Here is an 18,523-nt window from a genome sequence, read left to right on the forward strand (position 1 = left end):
TAGAGGATCAACCATTATCATATTGAATATTGAATGGTGGAGCAGGCTCGAAGGGCCGAATGGCCTACTGCTCCAATTTTCTATGTTTCTATGACAGGGCAACATTTCTGTATTTGGCACAAGAAGTAAAGCCCATTCTAAAAATTTCAAGGAGGTAAAACTAATCCATTTTACACCTTCTGCTGTCCAGCCATTGAGGCATTAGCAAAAGGTCCTAAAGATATTGATTGCTCACTCACCTCTAGGCTGAGGGGCATGTCTAAGGAAACTAAGCAAAAAGGAAAACAATTTATTTTCACCTATAATTTTAAATGCTGTTGCTTTGCCAGTATTTCACCCAAGTTATAAAGAGCCTGCTGGTAGTGATGGTGCTTTCAAGAGCTGGGAGCTTGATTAGTTCAGCAGTGCCACCAATAGGTAGTAGGAGGTACTCCATCTCAAATTTGAAAATAAAAGACCAACTTCACCACAACAACAACAACTTGTATTTATAGAACTTCTTTAACATGACAAAACATCCCAGGGCACTTCACAGAAGCCTTATGAAGCAAAATTCAACGCCGAGACAATATCATGGCTCAAGGTCAAAAGCTTGGTCAAATAAGTCATTTTTAAGGGGCATCTTAAGGGAGGGAAAAGAAATACAGACGGGAGAGGTTTGGGAAAGAATTCCACAGAATTCCTGCAGTGCATCTTGTAGATGGTACACGCTGCTACTACTGTGTGTCAGTGGTGGAGGGAGTGAATGTTTGTGGATGTGGTGTCAATCAAGTGGGCTGCTTTGTACTGGATGATCATAAGAAATAGGAGCAGGAATAGGCTGCTTGGTGCATCGAGCCTGCTCTGCCACTCAACTAGATCATGGCTGATCTGATTGTGGCTTTAACTCCACTTTCCTGCCTGCCCCCCATAACCCATGACTCCCTTATCAATCAAAAATCTAACTCAGCCTTGAATATATTCAATGACCCAGCTCTCCGTGGATGAGAATTCCAAAGGCTAACAGTGCAGAAAAAATTCCTCCCCATCTCGGTCTTAAATGGGAGACCCATAACCAATAAACTGTGTCCCCCAGTTCTAGATCTCCCCAACAAGGGGAATCATCCTCTCAGCATCTACCTTGTTAAGCCTCCTCAGAATCTTATTAGATGGTGTCGAGCTTCTTGAGTGTTGTGGGAGCTGCACTCATCCAGGCAAGTGGGGAGTATTCCATCACACTCCTGACTTGTGCCTTGTAGATGGTGGACAGGCTTTGGGGAGTCAGGTGGTGAGTTACTCACTGCTTAACACAAGTACCAAATCTTTGAAGATACAAAGCAAAAGAAAGACTTTCATTTCTATAGTCCCTTTCACATCCTCTGGGCATTCCAAAGCACCTAACAGCCAATGAAGTACTATTGAAGTGTTGTCACTGTTATAATCTAGAAAACACAGCTGCTAATTTACATACAGCAAACTCTAAAAAAGCGACAAGGTAGTGACCAAATAATCTGTTTTTAACGATGTTTGTTGAGGGCTAAGCATTGGCCAGGGCATCCGGGCGGGGTGGTGGTGTGTGCAAATCACTGTTGTGAAATCCTTTTAAACCCAATTGCTTTGAATTATGGACACAGTTCCAGTTGGCATTATACGGTGCTGTGGTGTGACGCCTCCACGAAAATGGAATGCCCAGAATAGTGCCATGGGATTGTTTACATTTACCTGATAGCGTAGCTAGGGCCTCTGTTTAACATCTCATCTCAAAGATGGCACCTTTGACAGTGCAGCACTCCCTCAGTGCTGCACTGGAGTGTCAGCTGAGATTGTGTGCTCAAGTTTGTAGGCAAAGAAAAAAAAAAACTTATAAATGAATTCAGGGCAAAATATTGACAATACTGCCCACCACACTTTACAATGATATGACTGGAAAAGCAACTTTTGTGCAGGTTTTTTTCCTAAAATAAACCTCACTAAGCTGAGGGACAAAAACAAATGCTATTATAGAAAACAGGTTATAGCAGAGACACTCATGTTTTAGTTGTGAAGACTAGGCCTTGAATCAAAATAAGGTGAGCCACTGTGCTCCAGCGAAATAGAAGCATCTTTTCTTGGAAAATGGACTAGGAGGGGCTTCACATAATGGAAGGTTGCTGGAGAAAACAAAATTAAGATGGGTAACTTCCTGGGTGGATGCAAATCAGAATATAATTGGGATATTGTGCTTTTGAAAGAAGCTCCATAGGTCAGTCAGTCTTGTCAAAATAACAAACTAACCTTATCCTTTGAAAAAAAGGGCATAAGAGATTGAACACATTGGAGACCAGTATTGCAGTCGAAGGAAGGCCATCCTGTTAATTGTCAGAAGGAGTCAGAGAGAGCGCGAGTCTGACTGATCAGGAGAAGACTGGTCAAGCACAGGAGCCAGCAACTGCCCACCTTACACCAGGAGCACCGAATCACGTAGTCCTGGTCTATTATAGACAAAAATTAAGAGGCTGCAACTCCACTTGACCTGCTCCACTGGCAGAGTGGGTCCTAATTATGCCAAAATCAAGAGACTCAGAGCCCATCCTTTTTCTAGATGGGGTTATTGGCCTGGATAGAGGTCTTTTGACATAAAGGTTCAAGTCCCACTTCAGCACTTGATGACCAAGGAAGGTGTGTGCATAACGCAGCTAAACAGGTCGAGTATGAGCCAGTAAATCCTTCCAACACAAGCCAATGGCAGGCGGTAAGAGTGGGAGAGGTTCCTGGTCAGCTGTATGATGGAAAGAAATTGGAGTTTCTACCATCACTATCCATAGCTTCAGACTATGACATAAAGGTAAAATTGTGTGTTGCCTGTTGCCACAGCAACTTGGACTCCGGGGGCTGTGGGTGGGGGGGGCGGTGTTAGTTGGCTGGGCAGTCTGTGGGGATCAGCTTGGTGCCAACAGTATGGGGATCTGTCCCTGTTCTGGCTGGGGTGGATTTGGGACCTGCCTCCTTACTTTACCCATGGTGGAGATCGCAGTTGCCTTTGTTCAGACAACTGAAAGAGTGGTTATTGGCTTGTACCAGCCAGGAGATATCAGTGCCACTGATCATGGCCTGGACAGCATTAACTAGGAGCAACTTACGCAAGGACTGAGATTCTTCCTGGAGGAATTTGCAGGAGTATGGGGAAAGAGAGAGACTAGCTCTTGTGAAGATTCAGCAAAGAATCCTATGGGCACCTTCTGTGCTGCAACTATTTTATGATTAATGGGCTTTCGCTTTCAAAGAGCCAGCATGGGTACAATGGGCTGAATGGCTTGCTGCATCATCTTACATGTAACCTTTCTTTAAAGCTACTGTGGGTGGGGGCAGCAGTCTTGTGGTGTCCCTATAGCTGGAGAAGCTCTGGGTTCAAGTCTCACTTCAGGACTTGATGGCCATGGAAGGTGCATTCATGAGGTGGCCAAACAGGTTGATCATCAGCCTGTAAGTCCTTCCAATATGCCTGATGGCAGGCGGTAAGAGCAGGAGAGTTTCCTGGTCAGCCAGACTGCAGAAGGAAACAGCAAACCACTGCAGGACTTTGCCAAGAATAATCACGGACCAATCCAACAAAGTCCATGGGTGCCAAATGCACTCTTAGTGCATGGTACCTGAAGGAGGGGGTAGGGGTGGAGCAATTAGCTTTAAAATGAAAGATAATCAATCATTTCTGGATCAATGACTTTTACCTGTGTGTGTGTTTCGCACACGGGCAGCTTTCACAGGCTTTTTTCCGGTGCAAGCCTACAAATCACCCGATTTATTCAACTAGCCACAGGTGTTAGAACCTCAACTGTGTGTTGCGCATCCAGGACCATAAAGACTGGTATTGCGATTATGGCACTACTCCCTGCAGCCACAAATACAACCTCCATAAAGCACAGATCAGCTTATAGGCAAGTCACTCAGGTGAATCTGCAACTACAACACAATGGTGCGATGTGATGGGGATTGAACGCAAAGCACACTCCTTAGTGGCAAAAAAAATCTTCTCATTTTGTTACAAACAAACCCAGTACAATCTTTAACAGGAAAACTGGCAATTGTCTACTGATTTCCCCCACTGATCCTGCTGTACATTCTCAAACACTACACTTACAGGACAGTCATCAGACATTGTGCAACGCATACTAAATGGTAAACTACCGAATATGGAAATTATTTCAAGATTGGGGCTTACAGAACTCTTAAATTGCTGAGTCTTCCCTCAATCTGAATGAGTGCATGTTCTGTACAATTCAGTTCAGATTTTGACTACTCTCGCTGGTGAAACATCAACATCAATTGAGGCAAGCTCTAGACTTTAAAATTCTCATTCTTATTTTCAAATCCCTCCATGGCTTTGCCACTCCCTATCTCTAATCTCCTCTAGCCCCACATCCCTTCTTGATATCTGCACTCCTCTAATTCTGGCTGCCTTCAGTTGCCTAGGCCCCAAGTTCTGGAATTTCCTCCCTGCATCTCTCCAACTCCCTTCCTCTCTCTCCTCCTCCAGGACACTCCTTAAAATGTACCCCTTCAACCAAGTTTTTGGACACGTGTCCTAATATAAGACCATAAGACATAGGAGTAGAAATTAGGCCATTCGGCCCATCGAGTCTGCTCCGCCATTCGGCCCATCGAGTCTGCTCCGCCATTCAATCATGGCTGATAAGTTTCTCAACCCCATTCTCCCGCCTTCTCCCCGTAACCTTTGATCCCCTTACCAATCAAGAACCTATCCATCTCGGTCTTAAATACACTCAATATCTCCTTATGTGGCTCAGCGTCAAATGATATTTTATATAATGCTCCTGTGGAGCACTCTGGGATGTTTTACTACGCTAAAGGTGCTATGTAAATGCAAGCGGTTGCTGATTAATAGACATCTTACGTACTTGGTTGAAAACAAACTCCCATGAGCTCTTACTGCTCATGTAGACTCATGGCTACCATCTTAATCTATTCATTAGCTCATTTATTTTAGAAGAGTTCAAATGAATTTACCCAAGTCGATTAACTGGCAAACGAAAAATAGAGCAAAGAGGAAAATAAACCACTTTGTATTTACAATACATAACACATGATAATGTGGACAGCTAGCAGTCATTATGAGATATGTAAATGCATGGTTTGAAAAAAGTTTTGAAAAGGCCTTTAGAAGCCAAAGAAAGAAATAGCAACGTTATGGGAATTGGTGGGGGCGGGGGGGGGATGGTGATGATGGGGATTCACATTTGCACATATTTCAATGTCTTGTGCTGATTCTGGATTGTGATTGGGATACAATGGGTTAAAAAAGCTTTCAGTTCTGCTGAATAAGGATACTTTGTGAAACAGGCCCAAGGCAAGGTTGAAAGTCTGAAGCAAGGCAGAGGTCACTTACCTATGTCTCAAGGGTCTGGAACATTCTCCTTCATCACTGTTTATAGTAATTAAGTGATTAAAGAGCTTAAGTGGACCACATAACCATGCTAACAGAAAAATTGAGAAAGATTGAGAGGATAGAAGTGTACCTTCCAGGGTCCATGTTCTATATTTGATGTGTGTTTGTTTGCAGCGTTCGTTAAGTCAGTTGTGATAGTTTCATGATATAATTGTAGTTCATCAAGTTGTTGATGTTTCCGGAAGTGTTTTCAAACATTTGATGGGCCAAGTGATAATTGTGAATTTCACCAAATTCAAGTAAGTGTTTCCCAGTCATCAGTTCAAGGGATGAGCATTTTCTGAGGGGGAGTGACCTAAAGGGGATCTCTAGTTAACAATGGGAGGATCAAAGAATATTCCAGATAAAGTCGAGTCATTTCTTAAATAGATTGAAAGGAAAAGGGGCTTTATGAAATAGGGCAGTAAACAATAACAAGAGAATGGATAGACATGGCATGAACTTGATGGGCCAAATGGCCACCTCCTGTGCCATAATGAATCTTAAGACTCAAATTCCTTAGTGGAGAGTGTGTCTGGGTAAAAACTAAGGGACAACTGTTCAAAAGTGAAAATACAACATTAGCGTTGCCGTGTTTAATGCTGGGAATTCAGAAGTTAGGAGAAGACACTGAGGCCAGAGATAAAGAAGTTATAGAACTTACAGAACAGCTAGTGGCAGCCAAGGACTAGATTAAAAACTGGAGGTTTCAGGCACTCGGAATGGCCAGGGTTTTTCTGACACTAGATTAGCAACGTGCAGATGAACTGAACAGGAATTAAGATTTAAAGAGAGGGATATCAAAAATGCAGTTGTGAACGTCGAGGCTGGCAGAGACTCAGGCAGACATGGTGTTTAGAGGGGCTCCTACCACCCTGTGCCCAACTATTCACACAGCTTTCCAAGCTTTAGACTTTTTTTTTAAAGTCAGCTCAGTGTCTGCAAGAGCTCCTGTCACCTTTTCAGTCAAACAGAAAAACTGACTCTTCCCAAGAACGATTTGTTACTTTTCCTCAAGAATTATCAGTTATCCTCTTTCTGCTGTGTCTGCATCTGTGCACTGATCACCTTCACCCTCCAACTCCTCTGCTTGTAGCTCACCTGAGTGTCTGGCTACACAGCATTTGTATCTTAGCTTCCTTACTGTTGGTTCTGCTTCCAGGTCGAGCTCAGGTCACACGGTCAAGTATTTATATTTATCCAAGAAAATTATAGTTGCTCCCTTAAGAATTAATGCAAACTTATGTCCCCTTTAGTTGCTGAGAGGATGTAAGACTTATTCTGTTTCTAATACATGAATTCCATCATGGACATGCACTCATGTCTGCTAATACTGCATTTGAACAACTAAAAGGTCCACACAGAGGTTATAAACTTTTTGATAACGGACAAACTACACAAATATAAAGCATCACAGCCCCTGTAGCACATCCAGGGCAGTTGTGGCAGAGACTACAGTGTATAAATGCAAGCCTTTCCTTTTCCCTTCTCTATCACATTGTGCAGCACTACCACCAAGCTAAGTGAGAGATTCAGAATAGATCTAGCAGTTGATAACTAAGCATCCGCAAGATACTGTCAGTCATCAGCAAATTTTTGTTTTACCACAATCTGTAACCTCATGGTCTGGCATATCTCTCAGTTTACCATTATCATAAGCCAGAGACCAACCCTGGTTCAATAAGCAGTGCAGGAGGGCATGCCAGGAGCAGCATCAGGCATACTAAAAGTTGGAGGTACCAAACTGGTGAAGCTGCAAATCAAGTTTGCAAGCATACCAAACTGCAGAATCAGCATGTTATAGACAGAACTGAACAATCCTACAACCAACAGATGAGATAAGCTCTGCAATCCTGCCACATCCAGTCCTGAATGGTAGTGGACAATTAAATAAACAAACAGGATGAGGCAGTTCCATTAACATCCCCATCCTCGATGATGGGGGAGGCCTGCACATCAGTACAAAATATAAGGTTGAAGTGTTTCTAACCACCTTCAGCTGAAAGTGCTGAGTGAATGAAATCCATTTCTGCCTATGGAGGTCACCACCATCACAGAAGCCAGTCTTCAGCACATTTGATTCACCACACATGATATTAAGACACAGCTGAGTGCAATGGATACAGCAAAGGCTATGGACCCCCACAACAACCTAGCTGCAGTGCTGAAGACTGCTCCAGAACAAGCTGCATTCTTAGTCAAACTGTTCCAGTTCAGCTACAGCACTTGCATCTTTCCTCCATCATAAGGTCACAAGTGGGAATGTTCACTGATGATTGCATCCCTTCCTAACAGCATTGTGGGTGTGCCTACACCACATGGTCCACAGCTGTTCTGAGCCACCACCTTTTCAAGGGCAATTCAGGATGGGTAATAAATGCTGGCCGAGCCAGCAATGCTCACACCGCGTCATTGAATAAAAAAATCAGCCTGACAATGTGGAAAATTACCCAGGCACACCCTGTTCACAAAAAGCAAGACAAATCCAATCTGGCTAATTGGCACGCCAATCTACTCTCAATCATTAGCAAAGCATAGTTGACAGGGTTATCAAGTGGCACTTTCTCATTGACACTCAGTTTGTGTTCCACCAGGGCCACTCAGTTCCAGACTATATTACAGCCTTCGTCCAAACATGGATTAAAGAGCTGAACAAGAGGTGAGGCAGGATGACTGCTCTTGACATCAAGCCAGCATTTGGGTGTGGCATCAAGAAGCTGCAGAAAAAATCTATATCAATGGGAATTGGGGGGCGGTCTCCACGTTGGAGTCATACCAAGCATAAAGGAAGGATGGTTTTGGCTGCTGAAGGTCCATCATCTCAGTCCCAGGACATCACTGCAGGAGTTCCTCTCTGGACAGGGTCTGAAGACCAACCATTCACAGCTGCTTCATCAGCAACTTTCCCTCCATAAAGCTAGAAGTAGAGATGCTCATTAATGATTGTAGTACTCAGTTCCACTCACAACTCCTCAGATACTGAAGCAGTCTGTGCCCATAGGCAGCAAGACCTGGAAAGCATTCAAGTTCAGCCTCATGAAGTAGAAAGTAACGTGTGTCGTTACGACCGGGATGGGAGGAGTGTGCAAATTATTAAGCCCCACTACTCCGCAGGCCACACCATTAATTTAAATGTTTAATTTTCTCACCAAAATGGCCAATTGTGTACCTGTACCTCTAGTACCCAGAAGAGAGACTGACCAGGCTTCTTTCAAAAACTCTGATTAATTTATTTTAAAACAAAACTTTTAACAAGTTGCAGGTACCGGTTAACACACAATTGTAATCAGGAAGTATAACTATCTGTCTTCCTAAAAGAATTCCCCCAGAGCGCACAAAGACAAACAGAGTCTCTCCGCAGAGATGGGCTTTGGAGGTTGGGCATTACGAAATGAAGGATAAAGTTTGCAGGGTCTCGATGCTGTCGACCTGGAGTTCTCATGTGTAGATCCTGGTGGATGCCTGGAAGTTCTCACCAACTTTCAGCTTTGCAGGTCCAAATGCAGACTAGTCACACTCGGATGAGGGTTCTCTGGCTACAGGTGGATAGCCCCACACAATTTTAGGCAAGGTAGAGAGAGCCGGTCAAGGTAGCCTTCTTTCCTCAGCTTGTTCGCCAAGACGACTGGCTTCAAAACAAGCAGGTTCACAAGTTTTCCTTCTCTTCAATGTGACTGCCTTTTTACCTCCCAGCTTTTCATTAATTAAAATGCTTTGCACTTCAGCACAAACAAATCAAGTACCATATAGGTCATGATTTCTTGGAAGAGGCCTGCTTGTTGACAGTTCCAAGGTGAACTTGACCTTCTTTTAAAAAATAATCCCAGGTTAGCATTCGCATGTCCAGATCATGCCAAATCCTTCCATTTTGTAATAGAAAACTTCAGTCTTGAGATATGATTCCCAAAGTCACAAGTGCCAGGAAATGAGTACCACCAAGAGCAGTGAAACACATCTCTTAATATTCAATAGAATTAGCATAGTCAAATCACCCATCAATATTTTTGCAGCCAACTTTGACCAGAAACTTACTTGTAATCGCTAAAACATATTGCGGCCACAAGAGGTCAGAGGTTCAGAATTCTGCGATGAGTAACTCACCTCCTGACTTCCTAAAGCCTATGTACAAGACAAAAATCAGGAGTGTGATGGAATACCCTCCATTTGCCTGGATGAGTACAGCTCCAACAACACAAGCTCAGCACCATCCAGGATGAAGCAGCCTGCTTGATCAACACCCCACCCACTACCAGTACATTGTAGATGACGCACACTGCAGCCACAAAGAGCATGGCAAACTCTACCAGCTAGAACAAGGTGCATGATAGCAGATACATGGGAACACCAGCATCTCCAAGTCATACCATCCTCACTTATTAGAATTGCTGGGTCAAAATCCAGGAATTCCCTCTCTTGACAACACTGTTCAACTGCCTTCATCATTCAGACTGCAGTGGTTTAAGTTAATCGCTCAGCACCACCTTCTCAAAATCAATTAGGGATGGGCAAATAAATGCAGGTCTTGCCAGTGACACCCACATCCCTAAAATGATTTTTTTAAAAATCAAAAGGATAGAGAGGTGCAGTCAGAGAAGTAATATTTACATTAAAGCTGCAATATTTGTGTAGTCATTTTCCATTACACAAGAAATACTGTAGGCACCACTTAGATTTAAGATGACAATTCAAGCGGTGAATACAAGGTTCTTAAATGGCTTTGGAATAAAAGGGTTAACTTCCATTTCTATTACTTCTTTATCTGTGCCATTTCATCAGCTGCTTAATGTTCCCTTTTCATTCTGTATCAGTCACAAGCAAGCTGTTGGATGCCAAGAGTGGAATATTTAGTCACATGTAATCTTTCATACGGTACATTATCATGTGACAAATATTGAATTGCACTTTGTAAATATTCATTTCAAAAATATGAATTTGAAAGTGGCTTCGGTGATCCAATTCAATTGTACGAACATATGAAATGGGAGGAGTAGGCCATTTGGCCCCTCGAGCCTGATCCGCCATTCTATAAGATCATGGCTGATCTGTTTATGTTTCGAATTCTACAGTCCCATCTAGCACCAATAACATTTGGTTCTGTTGTCTAACAAGAACCAAACTACCTCTGCCTTAAAAATATTCAATGACCCCGCTTCCACTGCCTTCCAAGGCAGAGTTCCAAAGTCGCATGACCCTCAAAAAAAATTCTCTCCTCATCTGTCCTACTAAAAGGGCGACCCCTAATTTTAAAACAGTGCCCCCTAGTTCTGGACTCACCCACAAGAGGAAACATCCGTTTCACGTCCACCTTGTCAAGACCATTGTACTTGCAAATTGTACTTGCACAACTATTTATATAGTTGCTCTCAAATTTATGAAACACTTGGGTCGCTTAAATAATCAGTTACAACAAGACCATGATGTGCAATAGTTCAACGTTATTCCCCCAACTCCAAAAAATATTTTCATAAATTTTGAAGATTGATAACCAGTGGCACAGCTAAAGTTCACTGGCAGAAGCAACAGACAGGTCTGAAAATTTTTTAAAAATCTGCATTGCCAACCTGCAATTTTGGCTGCCATGTTTGCCTGTGTTACAACAGTGATCACACTTCAACAGCAATTCCCTGGTGTTGAAATGCTCTGGGATACCCAGATATATAAAATGAAAGTCTACCCTCTTGCGCACACTAAAAAGCAAAATACCACTTGGATATCTGAAATAAAAATCAGAAAATGCTGGAAATACTCAGGTCAGGCAGCATTCGTGGAAAGAGAAACGATTAATATTTCAGGTCGAGATGGCCTTTCATGTTCCAGGCTCCAGATTTCCACTCTGTGGGAAAAGTGCTTCCTGACATCGCCCCTGAATGGCCTAGCTAATTTTAAGGTTATGCCACCTTGTTCTGGACTCTCGTACGGGAGGAAGTAGTTTCTCTCCATTCACCCTACCAACTCTTTAATCATCTTCAACATCTCAATTAGATCAGCCCATAAGCTTCTATATTCAAAGGAAATACAAGCCTCGTCTATGCCACCTATTCTTGTATTTAACCTTTTTAGCCCTCGTATCATTCTGATGCATCTGCATCACATCACCCTCTTTTGAGATAAGGCCAACATTTCATTGATCTATTCAACTGTTTTTATACCTAAGATTTCTGTATTTCAACCCCCAACACACGCTCTGTTAGAAGGAACTGCGGATGTGCAATGTAGAAAATACTCATCTTTTTTAGGTCTAAAATGAGTGACCTCACACTTCCCTATGTTGAACTCAATCTAGCAACATGACTTTGCAACTTTCTGTTCCCATCTACGCTACTTACTGTGCCACTGAAGTGTCATCAGCAAACTAGAAAGCTCGATATTCTTTAATCTAAGTGAAGTCTAAATTTTTTTAAAAAGTTGAGGCCCCAGTACAGATTCCTAGGGCACAACACTAAGTCACACCGTGTCAATTTGAGTACTAACCATTATCCCTACTCCTATCTCCTAACCAATTCCCCATCCAAACTAATAATTGCCTCCAACTCCACTGTCTCATTAAGTAGAACCTAGTTGAATGCTTCTGGGAGTTCATGTTAATAACAAACAGACAGTCGCTTATCTACCACATTTGTTAACTCCTCAAAAAAATCAGCTACATCTATTAGATATGACATGCCCTTTGAAAATCCATGCCGTCTCCCTGATCAACTCACATTAGTCCAAATGCTTAGGTTAGATGGCTTCATTTCAGTGCATTATCTAAAGCTCTTGACTGCGAAAGCTTTAAATAAAGTTCAGTATTGGGTGGCATGTAAAACCTTTCACCCACTTGATTCAGGAAAAAGAATGGTTAAACACTATGTAAACTGTATACTATATTTTTATTAAACATTATTCAATCACAGTGTTGCCCAAATATTTTAAGAATTGGAGAAAGTAGGTATCTACTTGGTCTAAGTGTGGCAAACTTTCATTGCAGCTGCTGCATTATTCACAAAGCTAATCCATATTCTTTGAATTACAAAGCAGTTAGCACAAAAGAAATCAAGGATAACAAACAAACATATACACCAATTTCAATAAAATGAATGATTAGCTGCCAGAGACAAATGTCTGGCAGCCATGATATCTAACCAATAAGGGGAAGGTGGATCATTTTGCATTTTGGCTCTACTTTTCTTAGCAGCAAGTTGCCATTTCAAGATTACGACAAGGAAATCTTGGTCACTGGTTCTGAAATTAAAAAAGGAAGCAACTGTTTATGGTCTCTGACTTTGGTTAATTTGGCAGAAACAATACCATCTGGAAATAAATACCTCCCAAATAGCTTGAAGCCAGTGATGGCATCTAAAGACTGGAACTGTTGGCTTTATCTGAAGCTCTACTGTCCAGGTTGCTACTGCTATACTGATGCGTAGCAATCCCAGTGATTTCTCCCACCAGGTTGCTCAGCCTTCTTACTCTTCAATTCTTCACCTATCCAGCTTTCTACTTTCAATCTAAAAGAGACAACTCCATTTTGGGACAAAAAACATTACATTCATCGCTCACTCTTCAAATTAGTGAACAGTCTTTACCTCTTATGGAATCACATTTGTCTGCAGACCAAGGAGAATGAATGTCTGACTGCATTGGTGTTTTGCTGATTAGGTTCATTACCAAGAAACACATTCATAAGTTTTTAAGTACTACCCATACACACCATTTCCACCACAAAGAAGACTGCATCAGACAAACATAAAATTCCACTTCAGCTTATCAATAAAAATGCAAATATTTGACCATTCTTCTGCAGGTTCATTTATTATCTATTGTGATCAGTGATCACAAATATGCCATTATGCATGGCAAAGTGCAAATTGACTGGTTCATGTGCTAACACCCGAAGATGTATTTGGTTTATACCAAAAGTCATGTGTCCCTAGAAGTCCATATCATCAGAATCTGTGGTGCTCGATGATTGTGCTTCTTCTTGGCTCTCCCCCCACACAAAACGGTAATTATCCTCCAACTGCTGTTGTCTCTGTTGTTCTTTGTAAACCTCTTCAGTACCACCGGTCTGTTGGAAAAACAAGAATTTAAGATTTTAAATTACACGCTCAATGCATTTCCATTTGTCAACAGATGAAAACCTGGCCTGCCAGATTTCAAAAGACAGAGAAACAGTCATATTTCTTCCCAATCTTCCTCCTTAATGCTTACAGCTTTTCACAATAGTCATTTCCATTCTTGAGGTTCTTTCAAATGATTACAGCCAGACTGCTATTACTCCTGGTCGATCACTATTTACTTATGGAGCTTTATCTTTGGTCAACCCAATTGCCTGGAATTCTGTGCCCTGCACACATGGCTTGGATACCTTTACATTGGCACTAAGTGAGAGGGCCAATATGGTAGGTCTCGGGAGGAGGAGGAGGAACAGTTTAAAAAAAGGAACCGAGAAGGTGGGCAGAAGACAAGTCAATGTAAGTTGCATGTTATTTTAGTCAAACTTTCCGATACGATATTGGAAGGACCATACTGAGCTTGCCCAAAATTTGGATATATGTCAGCCCTTAAAACCAAAAACTCAACTGAGAGCATGTTTTAAGAACCGCAACCAATAACAGATTGCAATGGTTCATGGGTGAATTTTTCAAAGGCCTCGCACCATTGGTGAGCGAATCATCAGAAAATGGTGGGTGCACTGTATTATAGATATTAAAGAATGGAAAATGGCATGCAGTGGGCCAGTGGTTTTCCAATAAACTGCCCACTGCGCAATGCCCTACTAGTGGGTCAGGGTCTCAGTAAATTTCACCTTGCATCTGTGATTGAGAAGGCATATGGAGATCATTGCTCTGAACACGTCCTAGGGAGAAAACAGCTTCACAATCTTGCTCACTGCAATTTTTCTAGTAACAAGGCAGCAGTACAAACATCCTCACCAGTAAGTTGATGAGAAGCTCTCTGAAGGATTTGGTGTCTTCTTCAGATAGCCAGTGCATATCATCATCATCGCCAAGTGATCCGGTTGTTACAATCTTCACTTCGATTTTACCTGAAGAAAAAAATCCAATATTTATTCATAGTGAATTGTCACTACATCCTTGAAAACTTTATTTTAGTAGCATTGCTGTTTACGCAGTAAAAATATTTAATATTTCTTTTGCAGCCAGTGAAAGGTTTTGTATCCCTAATTACTCAATTGCCATGAGCTACTTCAGACCAGACTGAACACACAAAAGGACAGATCTGCGTCATATGCAATATAATCCTTTGGAGCATGAGCTGCATCTAAGTGGGCGCATTTCTTCTAGTGCTTCATTCGATCTTCCCCCCACATCTAACCATTGTTTTGTTATTTAACTTGGCTGTCATCACTTATTCAAATTGCATGAATTACCAATCTTTTGCAGAACGGTGTGAAATGGTGTTGCCACCGAAATACCACTCCTGCCTCCGGTGGCCTTTAAAAGTCAGTCCTTGCAAATATTCACACATTCCCAGGACTTCTGAAAGACAATGCCAGTTACCCAAAACAGAACTCCGCTTTCACCAGGGTGAAAGAGTTCTGGTATACCACAGTGGAAATAACAAACTAGTAAATGGGCATGTTGATTTAAAACACTCCCCTCCTTCGTTTGAAATCTGAGAAACAATCTGATGCAAATGAGCTCCAATAATAATTTAGGAAAAAATGTTACAGTAAGCAAATTTTAAGTGAGCATAAACTGAGAAATATAATAAAAAAGCTCAATTAGTAAATGTAGATGAACAGTAGTCATGGAAGGAATTACTCAAGTACACTAAAATTTCATTCTTAACCGGAAGATTAGAGAGCAGATTGGGGGGGGGGGGTGGGGGGGGAGAGAGAGAGAGTGGGGCAGGGCAGGAGGGTATTTACTCAGGTATTATTCGACCACCAGGGGCCTGGTTAAAGGAAGCCCAACAGGAAGTGCTCAAAAAAATTGGTTGGTGGCAAATTTAAATTTCAGGACAATATTTTGTTTTAAAGACCTACAGATGACCCTTTCCAAGGAAAGGAATGGCAATTTTTGAAAATTATTGCAAAAAAATTAAGTACCAGGATTTTAGCACATTAAAATAATAAGCCAATGTCAAGCTAGCCCATCCAAGTTAAATCATAGCCAACTATACTTTTCTTATTCTTTCATGGGATGTGGGCGTCACTGACAGGCACAGCATTGTTGCCCACCCCGAATTGCTCCCTAGGTGGTGGTGCAGAGCTGCCTTCTTGACCCACTGTAGGTACACCCACAGTGCTGCTGGGGAGGACTATTCAGGATTTTTCTCCAGCAACAGTGAAGGAAGAGCAATCTAGGTGGTGTGTGGGGTGCAGATCAAGCAGAGGCTGCTTTGCCCTGGATGGTGTTGAGCTCCTTGAGTGTTGTTGGAGCTGCACTCATCCAGGCAAGTGGGGAGTATTCCATCACACTCCTGACTTGTGCCTTGTAGATGGTGAATTTGGGGAGTCAGGAGTTACTTGACACCGAATTCCCAGCCTCTGACCTGCTCTTGCAGCCACACTATTTATATGGCTAGTCCAGTTCAGTTTCTGGTCAATGGTAACCCCCAGGATGTTGACGGTGAGGGATTCAGTGATGGTAATGCTGCTGAATATCATTGGGAGACTGTTAAGATTCTCTTTTGGGGGTGGTCATTGCCTGGCACTTAGGTGGCAAGTAATATTTGTGCCACACATCAGCCCAGGTCTGAATGTTGCCTAGGTCTTGCTGTGTCTGGAGATTTACTGCTTCAGTATCTGAGGAGGTGCAAATGGTATTGAACGCTCTGCAATTATCAGCAAACATTCGCACTTCTGACCTTATGTTGGAAGGAAGGTCATTGATGAAGCAGCTGAAGATGGTTGGGCTTGGGACAGTATCCTGAGGAACTCCTGCAGCGATGTCCTTGGACTGAGATGATTAGCCTCCAACATCCACAACCATCTTCTTTGTGCTAGATATACGAACATATAGACAAGGAGGAGTGGGCCATTTTGCCCCTCGAGCCTGCTCCGCCATTTAATAAGATCATGGCTGATAGTAACCTCAAATCTTTATCCCGACTACCGTCAATAACTTATCGACCCCTTGTTTACTAAGAATCTATCCAGCTCCGCCTTACAAATATTCAAAGACACTGCTTCCACTGTCTTTTCAGGAAGAGACACTCACCACCCGCAAAACAATTTTGCCTCATCTCAGTTTTAAATGGGCGACCCTTATTTTTACACAGTGACCCCTAGTTCTAGATTCTTCCACAAGAGGAAACATTCTCACCACATCCACCCCTCAGGATCTTGTATACTTCAAGCAAGTGACCCCTCACTCTTCTAAACTCCAGCTGATACAAGCCCAGCCTGTCCAACCTTTCCTCATAAGGCAACCTGCCCATTCCAGGTATTTAGTCTGGTAAACCTTCTCTGAACTGCTTCCAATGCATTTACATCACCGGAGAGCTTCCCCCTCCGCCGATTCCCATCAACTTCAGTTTTGCTAGGTTATATCACACACAGTCAAATGCTGCCTTGATGTCAAGGGCAGCCAATCACCTCACAGCGTAAAGATTCAGTGCTTACAGCAATTTAAAACCTTGCCTATATAACCGAACCTTAAATGTTTTAGGATTGAAAATTCCACTGCTTTATGATCTGGATTAATTGATTTAAGAATCAATTAGGTTGAACCTGTAAAGTCTGGCAAAACATTTACAACAGAACCAAAATCAAAAACATTTAACATGGCAGCCACTCTTCAGTCGCCCCTGAAATGATATTTTGAACCCTTGCATACAATGATCTAGATGGAAATGGTTCAAACATACATGCACAAAAATGATGATGCTCAATGAATTGCACAGCTGGGTAGAATACACTGCAGTTTAATAAACACATCTCTTTTCTACACCTTCTGATAATCAAGGTGAGGGAGACCACTGCTGGGATTTGGAACATATTTCCACTTCTGGCACCCCTATCAACATTAAACACTTTCATAAGCAAGAGGTAAATAGAAGCAATGCTTTAAGCACATCTTCAAAATATACCCTTCCACAGAGTGGACTTTATTCACTTTCCCCACACTGTTATCCTGATGACTCAGCAAAGCTCCATGTTAGTGCATCATTATGGGCATTTTTATGGTTTAGTGTCACATAGCTAGTGTGATGTAAGTCATACTCATTTCACTTGGCACCTTTACAACTGGCAGACATTGATGCCATCATTCTGGCCCAAATCCAAACCAGAGAAAAAAGGGCAGTGCTCTGCATCATCCAAGTGTTATAGTGAAGGAAATGCAGTTTTCTGACAGAGTTGGCATGGCAGAAGCCCTATTGTTGCAGTATAAATAGTCTCCAAACTACCTTCTGCTTTCAATCCTGCTTTCTCCAGCTGCTCTTTCACCACATTCTGAATCTGCCTGAGCTGGGGGTCTGTGCCACTCATTTCACGCACTTTCATTTCTTTATGTAGTGGGCTGCCTGGGTTGATTTTTGTGACTCGGACTTTAACGTGCCCCTCAGTCTCTTCATCAGTTTCTGAAATGCAGCAAGAAGTCAGTAGCAAAGGTACAAAGTCCATTTGAGTTTTTAAAAACAGTACATAAAACCTAACATTGTAATATTTAGAGGCCTTCAGTTTCCACAAAAATGCCTACATCCCTTTACTTGGATAGCTACTAACAGGTTATGAAAAAAAAAAAGTAGGTTTAACAGGCCATCATCAGGGAATAGAACTCAATGCAAAGCATCCTCATCACCTCTTTTCAAAAGAAAACATCCCAATTTTTTTTCTTGTGATGCTCCTGCTCTAAACCATCAGCTAAAATCTATGGGTATTCTAGTTCAAGGTTAACTTCAAAAGAAAGGATAGATTAACTCAAGCACCTTGATTGGTGGGTATTATTCAAACAACACTGCTGTAGTGGACCAGTGCCTTTAAAGTAGTTAATGACTTGAATATAAGCAAGGAGGAAACTCCAAACAGGCTACAGGAGCTCAGAACAAATTAAATAAACAGGGATAGATGTGTCCCAAAGTACAAGAAACCAGGGCACAGATTTTTGAAGCATTGATAATGATGAGGGAGTCAATGCTCCAAGTTGGCTGAAAACAGGCCAACAGACAGGC

General features: G+C 42.1%; 1 protein-coding gene across 3 annotated transcripts in view; it reads right to left on the reverse strand.

Moving 5' to 3' along the window:
• Nucleotides 1–12,253: 12,253 nt before the first annotated feature.
• The window catches only part of os9 (OS9 endoplasmic reticulum lectin), a 60,276-nt gene continuing 54,006 nt past the window's right edge, over nt 12,254–18,523 (reverse strand). For 2 of the 3 annotated variants that reach the window (XM_041180480.1, XM_041180481.1), the window contains 3 exons: nt 17,759–17,932; nt 14,317–14,429; nt 12,254–13,448 (listed from right to left, as the gene is read on the reverse strand). In XM_041180480.1, the coding sequence (XP_041036414.1) occupies nt 13,311–13,448; nt 14,317–14,429; nt 17,759–17,932 (425 nt within the window). In that variant the 3' untranslated portion in view covers nt 12,254–13,310. The remainder of the gene's footprint in view (nt 13,449–14,316; nt 14,430–17,758; nt 17,933–18,523) is intronic. The other variant, XM_041180482.1, reaches the window with a different exon arrangement.

This window comes from Carcharodon carcharias, chromosome X (genome assembly GCF_017639515.1).
Source record: "Carcharodon carcharias isolate sCarCar2 chromosome X, sCarCar2.pri, whole genome shotgun sequence".
Taxonomy (NCBI): domain Eukaryota; kingdom Metazoa; phylum Chordata; class Chondrichthyes; order Lamniformes; family Lamnidae; genus Carcharodon; species Carcharodon carcharias.